The sequence below is a fragment of the Anser brachyrhynchus genome (genome assembly GCF_964034855.1).
Source record: "Anser brachyrhynchus genome assembly, chromosome: 5".
NCBI classification, from domain to species: domain Eukaryota; kingdom Metazoa; phylum Chordata; class Aves; order Anseriformes; family Anatidae; genus Anser; species Anser brachyrhynchus.
Genome location: NC_137699.1, coordinates 42134627 through 42154564, shown reverse-complemented (window position 1 = coordinate 42154564; position 19938 = coordinate 42134627). Strand labels below are relative to the sequence as shown.

Sequence of the window (19938 nt, the reverse complement as noted above, 5' to 3'; positions counted from 1 at the left end):
GCCGCCCTCTCGCGGGGCGCCCCGCGGCCGTTGGGCTCGCGCCGCGGCCGTTGGGGGGGGGGGGGGCTCGCGCCGAGCCTCGGGCGGGCGGCTGAGGGGGCAGCGCCGGGACCGGGGCTCGACAGGGACAGGGACAGCACCGGGGCAGGGGCAGGGGCAGGGGCTGGAGCAGGGGCTGGGGCAGGGACCAGCGGGGAGGCGCTGCCCGGCCCCGGGGGTGGAGGGAGCAGCGAGGGGAGAGCGGCCCCGGGCTGCTCCCGGGCGGTGCTGTGCGTGTGCGGTACTGACGGAAGCAGGAGGCCTGTGGGTTCGGCCTCCCCGGGCCGGGTTTCCCTCTAGTTGCGTTGGATTTGGGGAGCAAGTGCGTTGTTAGGGGCGCACGCTCCGGTTCTGGCCGTCTGCCTTGAAGGCACCGGCTGACCTGTAGTCCAAGCCTGAGCGGGGTGGTAATCACAGAAAAAAACTTTAAACAGGAGAAGAACAGGCACATTATAAGGGTGAGTGCAGCACAGCTATCAGGCCTTTAATCCTTTAATTATACCTTCTTCCTCCCCCGCCCCCAGGTAACTGAAAGGACATGGCGGTGTGATCTCCCCGAGTTCCTCATCCACCCGGCTTTGACATGATCAAGCATCTGGGCGAAGATGTGCGCGCCAGGCTGCGCTCCGGAGTGACCATCACCTCGCTGGGGCAGTGCGTCGAGGAGCTTGTCCTCAACAGCATCGATGCCAAAGCAACGTGTGTAGCTGTCAGGGTGGATTTGGAAGCTTTTAAGATCCAGGTGGTGGACAATGGCTCCGGGATGGGGAGAGATGATTTGCATAAAATGGGAAAGCGATATTTCACTAGTAAGTGCAGCTCAGTGGCAGACCTGGAGAACCTGATGTACTATGGCTTTAGAGGGGAGGCTCTGGCAAGCATAGCTAACATGGCCAGCGTCGTGGAAGTTTCATCAAAGACCAGCAGGACAGCAAAAACCTTTGTGAAACTGTTTCACAACGGGCATGCGCTGGAAGTCTGTGAAGCTGAGCTGAGCAGACCAAGTGGCGGAACGACAGTGACCGTGTGCAATCTGTTCCATCAGCTACCGGTGAGGAGGAGGTGCATGGATCCTGTGCTGGAATTTGAGAGAGTGAGACAGAAAGTAGAGGCAATTTCACTGATGCATCCCTCTGTTTCACTTTCTTTAAGAAATGATGTTTCTTGTGCCATGGTGCTTCAGCTCCCTAAGACGAGAGACGTTTACTCTCGTTTTTGTCAAATCTATGGGCTGGGCAGATCACAGAAGTTAAGAGAAGTGAGTCATAAGTCTGGAGGATTTGAGATAAGTGGTTATATCAGTGCTGAAGGACATTACAACAAGAACATGCAGTTCTTGTATGTGAATAGGAGGCTTGTTTTAAAGACAAGACTACACAAACTAATTGATTTTTTATTAAGAAAACAAAGTGTCATTTGCAAAGCAAAAAGTGGCCCTGCAAACAGACAGGCTTGCTCAAGTCCTGGTCGCCATCGTAGCGGCCCAGAGCTGTACGGGATCTTTATTCTCAATGTGTCCTGTGCGTACAGTGACTACGATGTGTGTCTGGAACCTGCAAAAACTCTGATTGAGTTCCAGAACTGGGATGCACTTCTAGCTTGTGTAGAGGAAGGAGTGAAAATGTTTTTGAAGCGAGAACATTTATTTATTGAACCATGTAGCGAGGACATCAGAGAATTTAACGAAGATAATGACTTTTGTTTGTATAATGCTCCAGTTCCGAAGCCCTCGCTCTCTGAGAAGAGCATCCAAGAAAACTTTAAGAAAGCATGTGATGAAATTTTGGATTCCTATGAAATATGTAAGTTGCAATCAAAAGATGTCAAAAGAAAATCCACGATGGGGAAAACATCTTCAAATGCTACAGAGCCAAATAAAAATCCACAGGAAATTGAAGTTTCCTCAAATCAAAGGACTGACAAACCAACTGATCCGTGTAGGAACAGTAAAGCAGAGATTCCACTGCCCAGCAGAGATGACACAGCTTCTAATTTCACTATATCAGATATCTCAGAACAGGAGCCAAAAGACGCTAATTGTTCCCAAACAGTGCCTGATGCTCACCTCAGATCTTCAGAAAATCTCCATTCCTGTTTCACTGAAGGGGCCAGATCAGCAAAAATAAAAATAGACAGTCGTCGTGACCTGCAGCGTTGTGCAGACAACTACGTAAAAGATGTGGGAAAGCAAGACAGAGTAGTGCAGAAAAGCAACACGGTCCGTAACTCGAATACTGATATTATTCGGTGGCTGTCTGAGAGAAAAGACCCTACTGATACAGCAACAGAGTCTGAAACTGTCTCTGGAAGTTCATTGATAAGGCTGTCTAATGCAGGAAAAGGAGACAGGGAAACAACTGAAGTGGTGGATGATGCCGGAAGGGGAGCTGCTAGTTCAGTACCCAAAAAAATGAGTTCTGTAGGCCTCAAAACACATGTTGTGCAAAACGAACCCTCACGTGGGCGTGAACAAACAGAGACAAATCTTGCGTTAAACATGCACAGTAGACCTGGCGCTGTCACTGCCAAGCACACGTTTAGGCACAAAGTGAGTTTTCCCACTCCAGCTTTAAATGCTAAAGATGTTTCCGGTAATACAAATAAAGAATACGCACCTCTCTGCAGCAGAGAAGTATGCACGGCTGATGGAAGCAAGCAGTCAGAGAACAAAAGTTTGTCAAATCAGGTGGGCGAGGGGACAGCCCTGCCCACTGCTGCCAGTAAAAGACATTATGAAACATCTGATGTTACAGAATTGCCACTGGCAACATCTTTAGGTAATCCTCACAATAAAGCTACAAAAAGTCCTAGAAAACAAATAGCTGAGCCAAGACCGCAGCCCTGTAAGAAGCTGAGCCTATCCACACAGCTGGGCTCACTAGAAAAGTTCAGGAGATATTACGGGAGAGTCAAGTGTATGCTGCCAACGCCGTTAGCAGAGCAGAGCAAATCTGGTGTCCCCGTTTTTAATTCACAAGCTAACCGTGACTTTTCCAAGAAGCAGAATGATGGCCACGGTGGCTTGAGTATTTGTGAGACTCCGACTTTGGAACACACGGATTCTAATAATAACAGCCAGCCTGTGAGATCTTTGGATGAGACTTTAGTCTGCAGTGGAGAAGTTTCACCAGACAAACGGGCCGTTTGTCAGAGCCCTTTGACATTGTCTGATTACTCAGAGGTTAGTAAAACAAACATAAGTAGTAGAAGATCTCCAGGATCATTATCATCCAAACTGTCCAGAATGAGAAGCGACCACAAAGAAGTAAAACAACTTGGTGAGCAATTCCAAACAGATTCCAGTAGAAAAGATAGCCACTCTTTTGTTCTTGAATCTTCAAATAATGATGGTTTGTATAACGCACGGCAAATGTGTAAATCAGCAGTGGAAAACGTGAGGGAAAGTTGCAGCATTTCTAAGGGGGATGCTTGCCAGCCATCAGACGATACGAGAGCAGAACCCGCGAAGCACACTGTCAGCTCATCACCACTCAGCAGCACTGAAGGGGAATACGCAGTCTCTGCAAGCAGTGTTTTACCTTTACCGGCAAAAAAAGATTATCCTAATGTGATCTGTGAAGATAAAAGCGTGTTAGCTGAACACTCAAATCAAAACCTGAAAGATACCGTTGTTCCCTGTGTAACCTTCCCAAGTAACTTGGCGTTCTCTGCAGACAACACAAGTAGAGGCGACCCCAGAGATGATTTGCATTGTTCTGACTGGCTGCAAGATTTTGATGCTTCATCGGGTAAGACGATATACATCAATACAGCAACTGGACTGAGCACCTACAGCACTCCTCCTGCTGAAGGATTTCAGGCTGCCTGCGTTAAAGATATAACGACAATGGCTGTGAATGTTGTCTCAGAGAATGGTAAGAGGGTGCGTTGGGGTAAAAACAGAACGAGAAAAACAATTTGTGTTCTGCTAGGTGCATAAAATACTTTGCTGGTAGCACTTGGCAATCAATATTGAAATACCCACTATTTTAGGTGTAATAGCTGTATGGAAAACAGAAGAGTGTTGGAGACTGTGGAGACAGAAAAACATTAACATTCAAGATGTCAAAAAAGTAATTTTAAATAAAACAGTAGAAAGAAATGGCAACACCTTGTCAATTAACAGGCAGCTGCCTAGTGTTCACTGGGCATCATGGCATTTACTGTGATCCCAGTTATATATAATTGCTGTTGTTTATAAAGCAAGACCTACTTCAAAATAAGTGTACCAGAAATATATTGTGTTTTTTTTAACATTTTGTCCTAAATGATTCCAAGAATGTGTTGTTACTGTGAGCCCCATATTAAACCACAAAAACGACCCTTTTTTCAACCCACCTATAAAATTGAAAACAACCCTTGAAGAATGAACAAAAATCTGACATTTTATTGAGAATGCTCAGTCTGTTCCACGGATGTTGGAAGGCTGTTCCTTCACGCTTTGTGTTGCAGGCGATGTTGTACAGCATTGTTGGCAGTTTGATGGTGGAGCTTTTCTTGAAGTTACAGGGCGCTGCATTGTATTGTTTTGTCAGTGGTGGAACATTTACAAGTCCTCATTGATCTAGCTGTTGGTCTTGGCTTTCTGTGTCCTCCGTATCTGGCTTGGTAGAATAATGTCTTTGATAATTTTCCCTTCCATTAATAGATCTATTCAAAATTGTTCTTCATTCTGTCTATAGACAGAAATATTTTGACCAAAGATGCAGCCATTCCACTTGAAGGCTATATTTTCTTCTATGTAATTTGTTTTGAAAAAGTAGCTTGGCCTCGTTTCCAGTAGTTCTGTGAAATATTTGGCTAATCAATTGTGATAGCCTCTGTTTTGTTCCCCTTTTTGTCTCTTACTTCCTCATCACCAGTCATAGAAAATTTGGTGCAATAGATGTTTCAGGTGTTGTTTCCTTTTAAGGATAATAATTGATGCCAATAGTTCTTAATATTTATTGTATTCCATTAAAGCAGATTTATTACAAGGGGAAGAACATCTGTGTTTTCACTAGGTAAAACTAATTGGAAGTGCAAATGTACGTTCCCCGACTAACACTTTCTTTTAATTTCTGTGGTTTACCAATTTCCGCTGCCCCCAGAGCTGTTTGGTAGCGAGCCAAAGCACGGAGTCGTGGAGCTCGATCTTCTATCCAAAATGTTTGTATAGTGCATTCCTGATCGTGTTCGCATGCTATGGATACTTTCATTTTGCTTTTTAGAATAGTGTCAGTAACCCCCGGTGCTGACTTAGAATTTCAAGGCCAGGTGACTTACTAAGATGAGTGTCTTGCACACAAGTTCAGGGAAATTACACTGGGTGGTGGCAGGTGGAAAGAGGTAAGAATAATCCGTGTCCTCTTACGGATATCCTCCACAGCCATCACACCAGTGGCTGGCTGCCATCTTGTCTCGTCACATCCCATCTACTCCATGTGCTCGACAGAAATGCTGGATTTCCCCAGTTAGACTTAGGGGTCTTTGTTCAGATTAAGCTGGCCACTCCAGGAAAATTTATCAAGCTTTGTTTCATTATCAAATGGCTTTCTGAATAATCTGATGCTGTGCGTTTGTACTAGGTTAATATTCTTTGTATTACGTTGACATCCCAGTTCAGCTTGGTCTTTGTTGTCAGCTATATCTGCATTTTTTGTTACTTTTATTACATTATTGATCGATATGTCCTGGCACCAATATATTTTAATAAGCTAATTGGGGCAAGTGAAAATCAGTATTCTAGTGTGCTAATTGTATATGGTTTGCATGTCTGAAGTAGATGAGTTCTCCTCAGCACCTTTTCTGATGTAACCCATCAGAAGAATCATATTAATAATATCCTTGCCAGCTCTGAATTCTCACTGGCTGTTGGGCAAGACAATCCTTTGTGAGCTGTGTACGTCCTGCTCAGGGTTTTCCGGCAACAAGAAGCAGGGAAATGACCCGTTGTTTGTTACATGTGTAAACACTGGGCTCCTGTTCACAGAAATGACAGATGCTCCTGTGAACTCGAGGGGTAACACCTTTCCATGGCAATAGCTATAAGAGTTCTACCAATGTCTTAAAGAGATGGAATTCCTCATTTTGTCCCGGTTTACCGGAAATCACAGCAGGCCATCTTGCCCTCTGTTCAGTAAGAGTCAGTGACTAGGTGTTGGGGCACTTGGACGCCGAGTTACCTTCCTGTGTGGGACTGCCGGTTTGGATTCTTGAAAGGATTCTCAGTCCCCAGGGCAGAACCATCCCCGGGCTTTCCTGGGCTAACGCCAGCAGTCAGGAGTCTATGAGCTGGCCGTAGGATCTCACAGGGCTTTTTCATACCGAGCTTATCAGCACACAGCTGGTTTTCTTTGGCTTTATCACTGCCACTTTTCCTGCATGCACACCCGTAATTTCTTAGTAGAAAGGAACTTTATTAATTCGTTATTATTTCACAAAGAATAGAAGGCTGAATTGTACCAAAGGAAGGGTGAAATGTTTACCGCTGTGCTGGAAATCAGAGCCACTTTTCTTAATAATCTTGATAACAGTGCAGGTTTATAATATCAATAAATCATTTCTGGGTGGGTAGGAACATGTTAGGCTAACTCTGATATCTCATGCGGTCTCACCAGCTTGTAGTTTGTAGTCTTACAAGTTGCTGATAACTGCACCAAGTATTGATGGGACTGGTGATGGGCTGACAGTTTGCCATTCCTGAAAGTCGAGAGTGTTTTGATATCTGAAAGATTTTACCATATGCCCTCTCCTTCCTGTAACACTTCTGATTGCACTAATTCTGGAAGTAATTCTTATGTGATTAAAGCAGCAGCCAATTTTTAAGAAGGGCAGGCTTGCAGAAGCTACAGTAATATTTTAAATTTCCACATGCAAGTGTGTCTGATAAGTCTCAGTATTTTACATATACGCTGCTATTTCACAATGTTGGATGGCAAAATCTGTGAAACACTCTAATTTGCCTGAGCTAAGCACACACTCATTTATAAGAATATAATAAGCTTTTTGTAGTTTTGCATGTTGATGAATCTGCAGCAGTAAATTTGTGTTGTGTTTAGGGGTTCAGTGCAGGTGCCATCCCTTTAGAAGTGAGATTGTGCTACCCTTCCTTCCTAGACCTCGAAAAGAGAAGACCCTAGCAAGCCAGGATCGGAGAGGTAGGGCCAGCTTTCCAGGACACAGTGTTCTGTTGTAAAAACAAATCAAAGAATTCTCCCAGATGTCCCAACAGGAACCCAGAATTACTCAAGGTCTGTTAACAATGGGACTGTGTGAGTCATCTCGGATCTAGAACTGGAAAAAAAATTCTTTTAGGGTTGAAGGCAGGTTAGGGGGTACTTATTTACAGGATGAAATACCCAGTTCTTTGTTGAATTATGTCAGAAGTTTAAAGAATAATTACCTAGCCCCTTCTTTGTACTCATTCCAACCTTGGAATGTGAAAAATAGCTTCAATCCTCACTATTTTTTTTCTTTTTTTTTTCTTTTTTGTGATGGAAAGGATGAAATCACCTTTTTGGTATGTGGCTTTGTCCAGGGGCAGTGGGTAGCTAAGCAGGTGCCTTTTTTTTTTTTTTAATTTTCCTTGCCACTTCAAGGGCCTGTTGAATTGTGCTGCAGCATGCTCAGAAGACAGCAAGCTGCTCAGGGACCTTTCTAGTTAAAGCAGACAATAGAGAAGCCCATTCTCACGTTCCATTATTTATCTGTACGTTCTCCCCCTTTTCTGAAGGAGAAAAAATATAATAATACTTGTGTGAGGTAGAGGTGCCCAATGTACCTTCTATTGATGGCTGATGGCAGTCCGTGTATTATCTGTATGTTCTTTCCCAGATGCTGAAGGCGAGTCTCTCCAGTCACTGCTTTCAGAATGGGATAATCCTGTTTTTGTTCGCTGCCCAGAGGTAAGCATTATCTTGCACCTCATGCTAAAACAGGAATCATTTTAACCTTCTGTTACTTTCTGACATGGGGACCAAAATTGCAAATATATTGCAACTGTTGTGTATAATTTATTCAGTGATATATTAGACTACAGACCTTGCAATTATATTTTTTTATAGCTTGTTTATATGTAAGTCATTTTTGTGCATATATTCAGACTTTGAATAAATATCAGGCTAATCTTTTGCTTTTCAAAAGCAAAACATTCTTGTAGGCTGTCTTTCCCTCTACAGAAATGTTCATCTTAAAATAAAAAGTTTTCAGGTGGCAAAATTGTATTTTACTGCAGTTGTTTGCGTAGCCTGGCAGGGCTCTAGCATGTGAGAGGGAGACAATGTTTGAGCTTTTATACAGACTTCTTTTGTTGTCGTGATGTAGCATTATCTTTAATCATCATGTTATTTGTGTGTGTGTGTGTAAACATGCGTATGTAACCACTTCCACCTGCAAACAATGGAGATGGAGTAGCAAACCACCTGCTGGTGAGTTTCTGCAGAGGAATGTCTGTTTGTGTGTTTGTTACAGTGAGGTACTCTGAGTCATCTCAGGGTAGTTCATCTCATCTACTGACAGCTTGCGTCGGCTGATTGTTAGCTTCAGGTTTTCTGGTAGGTAATTGCAAGTAACTGAATGCCTTGAAGTTAGCAGGTAATAGCCAGATGGGAAAGTATATGGGGGTAGTAGCAGAGGGATTGCCAGATGGTATCTTCAGCTAGTGCTGTTCTTATGTAGAAAGCTTGGTTTGTCAAACTACAGAGAGAGCAACCTCCAGAATGTTCTTTCCTAAATCTGATATTTTTTTTCTTATTCTCCACGGGCTGCATGATACTATAAACTCTCCACGTAATTCTCTTTTTACAGATTGCTGTGGATGTGACCAGCGGTCAGGCAGAGAATCTGGCTGTGAAAATTCACAATATCTTGTATCCCTATCGTTTCACCAAAGACATGGTCCATTCGATGCAGGTACAATATCATCTATTTCTAGTTTTCATGCCAAAATTCCCATTCAGCAAGTGGGGTTTTCTGAAGTTTCTGCCTTGTAGCAGAGAGGTCTCCAGGGAAATAGATCATATCCTTAATTTTCACAAGCACAAACAGAAATTTCGGTTGGTGTGCAGTACTATCAGACATGTATGTCATGTGAGATCTTAGTATCTTCTAATGGATAATCAGCTATCTGCAAAGCAACTAAAAGTCCTTGACTGTATGGTTAAATCAAACCAAGAGGCAGCCTTGTTGCCACTGCTTTGAAACACTGCTAACTAAATGATCATTCAACAGGCAGGTTTTTACATTCGTTGAAGATATTTGCTAGTTTGTATTCCCCTGAAATCTGTGTCCTACATGTTCTATATTTATTGACCTTAGAAATTTAATTCTTCAGCACAGTGGTTTCAAAAGCAAATCCCAGATTTCCTGGAAAGACTTGAAATTTCCTTTTAAGATTTATAGCTGCTCTGAGAAGTGATTCTTCAAAATGGCATCATGGCATGAAGCTGAACTATTTTAATGCTTTTTTATTGAATGTTTTGGTCGTTAACTTAAAAGCTGACGTAAACGTATGGCTGCAGCTTACATTGTTTGACAGTTTGCCTGGATAAAAATGTCAAAGTGAATTCTCTCCGTGTGTTACTTATTAATGACTAAAGGCTTGTAAGCCAAATTAGCATTATTCTCATGTGATCAGGTTGCTGACTTTGAGACTGCAGATTCTGACGGATGGGACATGGTAATGTTAAGCTCCGGGGTGGAGAAGAACGTAAATGATTCTCACTTATGTTGTGTGTACAAGAATAACATGGGTAAATAAACTTATTACAGGAAACGGGTTATGTTTCAAAAAGACCAGAGAAGAAAGCTGTAAAGCAGAAGAATCATTAATGTCTTGTATCCCTTCAAAGAAACAGGATCATCTATTCATTTTTACCTAGGGCTGTACAGTGTGTGGATAGTGAGACAGTATTCCCAGTGAGCTCTGGCCATGTGACTGAGGGAGAAATTCTTCCCTAACTCTTTATCTGTTAATTTAAATATAAAAATTAGATACTCAAAGCATTGTGCATCACTGCGCAGTATTCCATCTCTAGCTTAGGTTGATTTATGATGCTTGAAGAGAAGGTGGAAGCAACTCTCAAAGGCAAGTTAGGCAAAAGAAAGAGGCAAAAAAAATGCTTCCTGGCTCCTACAGATGGTCAGCACAAGCTCTTAGACACAGCTCAGATTATAGAAGGTTGTTTATGCTTTTTTTTGGTGATGTCAGCAGATCAGATACTTAGAGATAGTAGAGATACGTAGAGTTCAGATACTTAGAGTTGCTGTGTACAGCTTCGATTCCCAAGGAGGCTTCTACACCACCGTTTAATCCATTCTGTAAATTTCCAGCCCCACCTTGCAGTTCTTGCCTTTACAACTGTCTTTGAAAAGACAGATCCAGAATTGTTTTCTTGGCTATTTTGCAACTTTCTTATAGTTCCAGACTAAACTGTTTCATGACCAATTTACGGTCATTTGACCAGCCAGTGTTATATTTTAGCCAATTAATTTCTGCCTTTTCCATATTTAGCCCCTCATTTTATTATAAAGAATAATTCTATATCTTCGCGGTTTCAGTTTTGCTAGCTCAAATTCCTTGAGCCTTTGAGATTAGAAAAGATGTGATTCCCACTCCCCTAATCATCGTAATACCTGTTCTGTGCGTTTGATCTATTTTGATTGTCATCTTCTTTTGTTTACCTTCATTTTAAAAATCATTTTACCACTGGGTAATGATTGTTCTGAGTATCTTACAGGTTCTTCAGCAAGTGGACAACAAATTTATTGCTTGTGTAATCAACACTAGGAATGAAATGGATAAAAAGGAAGGTAAGAGTAGTTATTAAGTTGAGTTAGGTTTCAAATGTAGTTATACTGCAGAGGGAACACAGTCCTGCTTGTCCTCTTGTCTTGGGATGATATTGTGAGTAGAGCAAAATGTTAGCCTTCACATGAAATTGCCTGGATCTTCTTACTCTTTATTTTGGATGTTGTTGAACGTTCCTACTGCCTTCAGATTAGTGTTATAAAAATAGATTATACTCAAATTACTAACGTCTTTCAGACTGTGTTCACATTGTCTGGACATATTCATTGCCACAGCCTGCTGAAGCTGTACAAAAAAGGCATTCAAAATCAGTAGTTTTTGTAATGTTTTTAAAGACTGTATTAAATAGAACAGTTTGTGGGTGACCTCAGCTCTCATTCTGAAGTTAGATGAAGACGTCAATAGACAAGATTTTTTGACTTAATCTAGCTACCCTTAATTTAAATGCTCCATTTGGATCACTGAATTTCAGTTCTGTAGTGACTTTGTTCTGCCTTCTCACTTCATTTTTGTAAAACTAGTGGGTACTTAACTTCTAAATGCGGCCTCTAGGGAGTGGTCATTCTTCTTTCCAGCCTGTGCAGTTGCTGGTACCAAGTTGCCTATTTCTGATCTATTGTGCTACATTTTTAGGTGGAAACCTCTTGGTTTTGGTGGACCAACATGCAGCACATGAACGGATCCGCTTGGAGCAGCTTATTGCAGGTGAGGATTCAGGTGGTTTTAGGAAAGGTAGTGCACAGGAAGGTGCAAACAAGAGCTATCTTAACGGGAAAGCTTGCTAACTAACTTGTCATAAGGATAAATCTGGGATATATCGAACCAGTAGGATATTGATTTGTCATCCTGACCCTGATCCCTGTCAGAACGCAGCCATTCAGTATGGGTAGCATTCATAGCATTGGCAGCTGAAAATTGTTACAGCGTTTCCAAAAACAGAAGGTATGCACCCTACCCACAGAACTATCAAACTAAAATAGTCCTGACATAATGAAAGAGCAGGAAGACTGATAGGAAAAACAATGAACAGGAAATAGAACAACATCAATAAGAGCATGTGGTTATGCTGTGAAGAATAAGACGTGGGGTGCAGAGTAAGGAGCACAGTTAATTTGGTTCATTTTTAGCTGAATACCATGCTTAAAGCCTAACATTTCTTCACTCTGAAACTGGGGGGGGATAATGGTCTTTTCTGTAAGCTCATTAGCCATTAGTTTCAGTATTAGAAAGCACAATAGCTATCCACCAAGTACTTAAAAATCATTGACCTTCTCTTTCACTGAGAAATACTATGCAGTTCCTGCCGAGAGGATTCCAGGAAATCTGCTCTCTTTGGTCAGGTACTGAAAAAAAGTTAGACTGAAGGGAGAGATGCTTAATGAATAGTATTTTAATGCCTTTTATGAGAGATTTTTCTGTGGAAAAAATGCTCTCTGTGAGTTGAACTAAATATATCAGTAGGGCTGTTGGGTTTTTTGTTTTGTTTTGTTTTGATTTTTACTTTTTTTGTTTTTTTGCTATTTAGGGTGACTCTTTTTTGGAAATGGTGGGAAAAAACAAAGTGGCATTAACCAACCCCTCCCCAGAGACTAGATGTCTGGTTTGTGACATTCCCAGTCCTCCACAAGTTTCAGGAGAAGGCATTCTGTGGTCATTTTTAAATCCAAACAGAGGATTACATGCCAAACCATAGGGTCATTAAGGGTAATGCCTGCGTAAATATTCAAAGAGAGATACTTCCAAATGTTTCATTCACAGATTCCTATGAGAAGGAAGCTGCAGCATGTGGCAAGAAGAAATTACTGTCCTCCTCCATCTCTCCCCCTATGGAGATTGAAGTTACAGAAGAGCAAAGAAGAATTCTACGGTTAGTAATGGCCAGTCGCTCTAAACTTTGGGGGAAGGCTCTGCTGACCAGGAAGATCTCTCTATATAACTTAGGTCACCATCACAGCTGTTTGTCCTTGCCTGAGCAGAGACCAGTTGGGTATATCTGTTCTGTGGAAAATAAGTGTGCTTCTGGTGTGCCATCTCTATGCCACTGCAATACCCTCTGGTTTCTCTGGGAAGGTGAACCTCGGGGCATGAGCCAGGAGAGTACCACAGCAGTCTGCAGCAGATCCTCCTGGCTAGGGACCAGGACTTGGAAGTGCACGCTGCAGTGCAGTGCTCCCAGTGTAGACATAGGCAACGACTTAATAGGCACTGTTGGAGAGGAGGAGGATGTGCTATGGAAAGCTTGTGTTGTGAATCCTTCAAAAATGCATTCCTTAATCCTAGGTGCCTGCCAAGAGTAACTAATGAGCACTGTTTCCCAAATGTTTCAGAATGGTAGCCTGGTTGCTATTAGGATACTTAACTTTTGTACTGCAGGAGTTTAGGCTAAGATGCAAATGTTTTGTTGGACTACTATAGACCTACTGGACACTAATCGATCATTTTTGTTTCCCCCAAATACCCCTGACTGTCTCCTGCCACATTTGTATTTTTTCTCATGTTCTTTGTGTTCAGCCAAAGTTCTCTGTTAACTTCCACAGGTCTACCTCATTGCTATTTTCAGACAACCTCCCCCCCTTTTTTTTGTGATGTCTGTGTCAAACTCGTCAGCATTTAAATCACTCCTTGTTAAGATTGCTGCCCTTTATAGGGATGCACTTGTTTGGTGTAAAGCCCTTTTTGTGTGTATTCTGATCATAATGGTATCACTGCTATGTCTGCTTGGTAACTCATGTGTGTTACGATGGCTAATACCAGAAATTCCAGAGGAAAGGGTAAAGCACTATTATTCACCACCTGCTGTATGGAAAAATGTGAGAATGTAACCGCTGCTGCTCGTAGTTCAACAATATTTGGATGCCTTTGTTGTTCCTATCTTTTAATGATATTCTTGCCAACATCACTATATTTTTAATGCCTCTTGTTCAACTTGGAATTATTTTTACACTCATCTATCTTCCGTGTTTGACATACCTACTTTTGAGACTGGGTGGCCAAAACTGAATACAATATACCAAACGGCAGTATCCCACTGGTTTCAACAATAGCTTTACAATTGTTCCCATATCTTCCGTTTGTTATACATATACGGGTGTATATATACACCTGGTATTTTGTCTACTTTTTTTTTCGGCTACTGCTGCTTACACGAACTGCTTGTTTATTGAACTGTTGTGACAGTAAAACACTTTTTAATTTTTGCTGTTTAATGTAGAAACCAACAAAATATAAGCATAGATCAAATTATTCCTGGTACTTTGCATTAATTTGCCCTTATGAGTAGTAAATCCAGTTTTTCCATTTTTCACTTAACGTTTTAATTCATCAGACTTGCATTTCTAGCCACTTTCAAAGGCTTTTTGAAGACCCAAATAAATTCTCTGAGACACTGCTTTTCAACAACTATATCACAAGCATACTAAAAAAAAATCAGTAAGATAAAGTAAAACAGAGAGGCATGGTTTTCTTTTATGGAAGCTGGTTAAATTATTCAGCATATTGGAATGCCAGTTGTGATCTCGTATTGCCACATAAGATAATTGATTCAAGAAGCTTTCTGCTGATGGCATATACTGCTGTTGGCTTACTGGTGTTTTTTTGTGTTGCTCTTTAGTTTATCAGTATTTACAACCAGTCTGTGAGATTAACTGTACTAAAAGTTATTAATTAAAAGCACTATGGAAAATCTAAATGCTGATGTTGCTTGCAGAGTAAAGGTCAATGTATTGAAATATATCAACTTTCCTGAAAGATCTTTCTCCTCAGCTGTGCTTGCTGGTGGACTTCTGGTTCACCTGCAGTTTTGATTCTGTTATTTGTCTACTAATTGTTGCAGTAATGCATTGTTCTGCTTACTCTCTTGAACTTCCTTTTTTATTTAAAAAAAAGGGGGGGGGGGGTTCTGTTGACTCCACTAGCTCCGTGGATTCTGTCATTTCACCACGATGGACTTCTTGACTTTTTTTGCTCTCACTGTAGGCTTATACTTGGTCTCCTTGTCCTTGTTAGAATTACACAAGTCATCTCTGTGTGGAGCCTGGTAATTGCATTATTCTAATGATTGATTTCAGTAAGTTTGGAATAGCTTCTTTTTTGCTCAGAGAATCTCTTTTCTATAACTAACCTTCACCACCTTTATTTTAAGTGAATGTTCCCTGAGTGAATAAAAATATATATATATTGTTACAATTTTTACTATTGTTGATAATAATTGCTGGCTATTCCTTTTCTTCGATGACAAGTTTTCATCTGACTGCGAAGTCCAGTTTTTGTATGTGTTTTTCCATCCACAGGGTGACAAATGTCAGATTAACTAAAAGTTGTTCTTTCCTGGGCTCTCTTTGTTTTATTAACAGGACGCAAGTTCTTTAGACCAGCATAAATTTCTTGCAATATTTTTTCTGTTGTAAGCATTTGCTTACATATATGTCAATTGAAATTGCATATATGTCAATTGAAATCAGTTTTTTAGGTTAGACTTTATGCAGTCTTTATGATGTGCAATTCTTATATTTGAAGGGGGTATGTGCATGTTCCTATTTGTACGATGAGCTGGTAATTTTTGCTTGAACCAGACACCTGCTGCATCTTCTTTAGAAAAGAAAGATTTATAAATTTAAATACAAAGTTCTCTGCATAATAAAAGAACTCTTAGATCTTTTAGCTGTGGAGCATGCAATATGTACAGTTGATTAGAGTGAAAAGCGCAGGTGAATGTAGAGTGGAAGGGCAAAATTAATTGGAATCTTGTGAGGTGTGGTTTTCAAGATTGGAAACTGTTGCAGGAAAGAAGAAAAAAAAGGCAGAAATATTTAGGCATGCTGTGGAGATGTAGCTGGTTCTGTCATATTTCTGTTGTTTTGCTTTATTTTTCTCCTCAGATGCTGCTACAAAAATTTGAAGGACCTGGGCCTTGAATTATCATTTCCTGAGACCAACAGCTCCTTGATTCTAGTCAAGAAAGTGCCGCTGTGTTTTATAGAAAGAGAGGCCAATGAATTACGACGGAAAAGACCACCTGTCACTGAAAGCATTGTGGAGGTTAGCTATGGATGTGGATCAGAGCAATTTGTGATACTGGCTTTCTGTGTTAATCACTGTTATGAGAGAGTTACGGCCAGTGTGGGTGCCATCTCTCTTAGTAGCTGAATAGTCCCATACTGAAGTCCCTGACCTATAACAGCAATGATAGGAGTCTGATTCAGACTTGGAATAGTCAAAAAACTGAGAAAAAGAGTAGGCAGTTCAGATATTTCATCAGTTTACTGCTCATCCTTCTTGAACGCTTGAAAGAACAGTGAAACAATTATTATTGCTGGTATGGAAATATTTGTTAGGATTTTCATGAAATCTCTGCATGGGCAGTTCAGCTTTCTAAAAGCTGCTGTTCCAGATGTTCTGCGGTTTGAAGAAAAAAATTGCTGAACTGATTGCTTGCAGTTTCTATTGTAAACAGTTGTCCACAATTGTCAGTGGAACAAGGACTCTCCTTAAAAATTGTTTCTGGAGTACCATATTCAGCCACTAGGCTGAGCCATTGTGAATCAGTCCAGTCTTGCCACTCATCTCTTGATATGAAAAGAAGGAAAAAAAAAGACAATTCATCTGATTGAATTCATTTTTCCAACCCTGCTAGAATCAGGTAGGAGTCAAAATGCTCTCTCCCAGTGTGCCAAGAGCCCTGAAAGTGGTGGCAGAGTGCTGTTTTTTTTTGTTTATTTTTTTTTGAATGGTAGCTGCAGATCATGTCTGTCCTTCACCAGCACTCTTTCTTAGCTGAAACTTCAAGATCTCATGAGTGTTTTGGCAGACCTATTGTGCAGTCCTTTTTATTTTAATTAGGCCTAGTAGCACCTATTCATGATTAAGAGTTCTCTATATCTTAGACATCAGAAATTAAATCCACATGGACTATTACTCAAAGAAGAAAGGGCAATAATTCAAAGTGAGCATGTATATATTATACTCTGAGGTATGAGAGTTCCATTATATCCATTTTTCAGGTATATTTATATATATTTTGTATATAGAGGGTCTATTATATAATATTCTATATCTTAGAGTATGTTTCTACAGGAAACTGATGCAGAGAGAAACCAAGTGATCAGTGTCAAGGCTGACAAGATACTTGTGAGATGTCAGGACTTGTGCTGAGATCTTTCACACTGTGGTCAATGTACAAGCAACTGCATCATTTTTCCTGGGGAATATTGGCATTTATGCATTAAATTATACACAAACGTGGACAAAGCGGGTATGGGCAATGAAAGGGAGAAATAGCAACTCATCATTTTACCTTTTTCTTTCCAGGAGTTTATTCAAGAACAAGTTGAGGTGAGTAGCTGTCTGCTTCTAAAGTTGACTGGTATCATGCAAAGCTTATTGCACAAACCAGAGGGAATAAGCAATAAGCACCATAAGAGAGATGTGGACTTAGCTCGTTTTTAGCTCATTCTTGTTATAGTTCTCCTTTTCTTTTTTTTCGTATTAAGTGGAATGTAAGATGATGTTCCCTTACTACTTTTAGCTAGTGCAGACCACAGGACGAGCACGAGGGACACTGCCTCTGACGCTTCTGAAGGTGTTAGCTTCCCAAGCCTGTCATGGTAGGAGAACTGTACTTTTTCTTTTCTTGCATTCCTTCTTTATATTTTTTTTAACCTGTTTCTACACAGCATTCTCCCTGGGGCAGTAGTTTCAGAATGTTTGCAGGAATTCCAGGATTACAGTTTCATAGGGATGAGGAGATAATGGTCTCTTTGTGGACAGTACAGAGGGACAAACAACACTGCACTAGTTTATTTGTGTGGGCCTGAAGTACTTTCCAATCCACATGTGAAACACTGATAAAATAGTGTTTAATTCACTGAGACGCACCCATCCATGGGAGCTCTCAGCCAAGTAACAGTTCTTCCTTACAGGTACTTACTGCACTAGGTCTAGCCCCTTGTGGCAGTTTCCGTGTTATGTAAAGGATTAAGATTATGCTGAAAGGGTAAACGTGAACCAAAAGCATCTATTTTCATGCTGTATCACTGTATTCTACAAATGGCAGACAGTATAGTCCAACTTCTTACATCTAAAAAAGTCCCACGGCTGAAAGGCAGGATGTTTATAGTCTTGCCAATCTGTGAAGGCTAAAGATTGCAGGCACCTCTGCTCTGACTCCTTAACGTTCTGCTTTGATTTCCTGTGGATGCCGCTAAGCGTCCCCTTGTGAGAAAGGACATAGGAGCAGGGCTGGCATTTGGGTCTGGAAGTGATGCCTGTCAGTGGCAGACATAAAGCTGATAAAGCCTATGGAACTGGTAGTAGCTGTCTTCTGGTTTTACTGCCTTTATGTGCATCTTCAGTCCTTAGGGAAAAAAAAAAAAAAGCTCCTTTGCTTCTTGCAACATGATCTGAAAAGCCAAAATCTAATAATCCTGCCATCTATCAGACTTGGGTGAGGTGAAACAGTTTAGGCTTTGGATAGCTGATCCTCATGCAGCAGCAGGAGGTGGTTTGAATTCTCTCAGGCAGCACATCCAAGAATTTTCTCTTATTCCAGGAGCTATTAAGTTCAACGACAGTTTGACTTTGGAGGAGAGCTGTCAGCTCATTGAAGCTTTGTCCTCTTGCCAGCTGCCCTTCCAGTGTGCTCACGGAAGGCCTTCCATGATGCCCCTTGCAGACATCGACCATCTACAGCAGGAAGTTCAGGTACTGTGTGGGGCACTGAAAGAAGGCAGCATGCCCTGGATTATGAGGCTTATCCTGTATGTGCGTGTTAGAACTAGAACAGAGCAGCACTGTCTGTATCTTACATGAACTTTCACAGAGCTGTTATCAGTAAAATAAAAAATGAGAAAATTAAACCTCTGTCCTGCAAACACTTTAGACTTTACCATATTCCATTTGAATGGTCACACCGACTTGAAGGAGGTTCACTAGTGGTTGAAGTTGAGCATAGATTTAAAGCAGTTGTGGTTTTTAAGTGTAAAATTTGGAAAACACGTAAATTCTGATATTCTGCTAGTAGCAAACGTGCTAAAGATTAAACAAACACCTATTTTCCCAAAGTTTAAGATGCCATAAAATGGGGAAAGAAGCAAAGAAATAGCAACATTTCTTTAAAGTTGGAAAAAAAACCTCCTCTCCTATGAATACTACACTATATTAGGTTATTAAATTAGATTCTGTTGGAAGTCATGTGGGACTTTGAATTAGATATGACAAAAACTGGGAACGTCTGTATTAGGGCAAAGAGCATGGAGGCATTGAAGTTGATTTAGTTATGATTTAGTGCTTCTTCATACTTTTCCCTCCAGCCTAAACCTAATTTGGCTAGACTGCGGAAGATGGTTCGAGCATGGCACCTATTTGGGAGCAAAGACCCTAACCAAAACAAGTACTGACCTAGGAAGCAGAGAGCAGCCAGGAGAACACGGCAGAAGCCCAGCCCTGAAGCCTGGAGAAGCATCTTCAACGTTAAGGAACTGTGTTGTAAACCTGGGTCACGTCACTGCTTGACTATCAAGGGCAAGTTGCAGCCACTCACAGTTACTGCAAGCACAGCAGGATTCTGCATAATAGAGAAGAGACTTTTAATTAATGGATTTTATAGTGCTTTGAAATTGAGGAGGTATTTATTAATAAAATTAACACTAAACTATTTCTGTGGGCTCCTGGCAGTGGTTGGAATGAGGACTGACTGGCTTCATAGTAAACACAAGCCAACTTGGGATCAAAAAAAAGTGTCTCTAGTTAAGTAGGCAGTCAATGACACACCCAGCTGTTTTCTCCATCTCCCTGCAGTTTGCATTCTTGAGTAATGGATTCCTAAATCCTAGCATAGCCCCACTTTCACAGGGTACAGAAACATACCCCTACAGAAAGAACTAAATCCCTCACAGCATTTCTTACAGTAGGCAGGTTTTTTGTTGTTGTTTTTTTTGAACATGTTCCTGTTCTATTTTGCGTCTCAGCCTAGGCTAGAAAAGAGATTATTTCAGAACAGTAAGAGATGCCTTTTATTTAAATCACAGACATCCTTGTTCTGTGTTAAAACCTAGTTTAAAAAATAAATCACGTATTTACATCTGCTGCCCCCATAGACTTTCTGCTGCCCCTCA

General features: G+C 41.1%; 1 protein-coding gene across 3 annotated transcripts; it reads left to right on the top strand.

Moving 5' to 3' along the window:
* Positions 1-86: 86 nt before the first annotated feature.
* MLH3 (mutL homolog 3) lies at positions 87-19478 on the top strand. 3 transcript variants are annotated; one of them, XM_080595539.1, is made up of 12 exons: positions 90-3914; positions 7080-7178; positions 7855-7925; positions 8827-8931; positions 10758-10830; positions 11462-11533; positions 12587-12695; positions 15706-15865; positions 17135-17158; positions 17352-17430; positions 18375-18526; positions 19135-19478. In XM_080595539.1, the coding sequence occupies exons 1-12, from the start codon at positions 623-625 to the stop codon at positions 19219-19221; spliced, it is 4323 nt and encodes a 1440-aa protein (XP_080451665.1). In that variant the 5' UTR covers positions 90-622; the 3' UTR covers positions 19222-19478. The 3 variants fall into 3 exon arrangements, with proteins under 3 accessions (XP_080451667.1, XP_080451665.1, XP_080451666.1); XM_080595540.1 differs by lacking the exon at positions 7080-7178 and having other exon boundaries at positions 92-3914; XM_080595541.1 differs by lacking the exons at positions 7080-7178; positions 12587-12695; positions 15706-15865; ... (2 more) ...; positions 18375-18526; positions 19135-19478 and adding an exon at positions 12354-12571 and having other exon boundaries at positions 87-3914.
* Positions 19479-19938: the final 460 nt, after the last annotated feature.

Coding starts and splice junctions, on each gene's coding strand:
- MLH3 (XM_080595539.1), top strand. CDS start 623: ATGATCAAGCATCTGGGCGAAGATGTGCGCGCCAGGCTGCGCTCCGGA. Junction 11,534..12,586: donor CTTGGAGCAGCTTATTGCAG/GTGAGGATTCAG, acceptor TTTCATTCACAG/ATTCCTATGAGAAGGAAGCT. Junction 17,431..18,374: donor AGCTTCCCAAGCCTGTCATG/GTAGGAGAACTG, acceptor CTCTTATTCCAG/GAGCTATTAAGTTCAACGAC.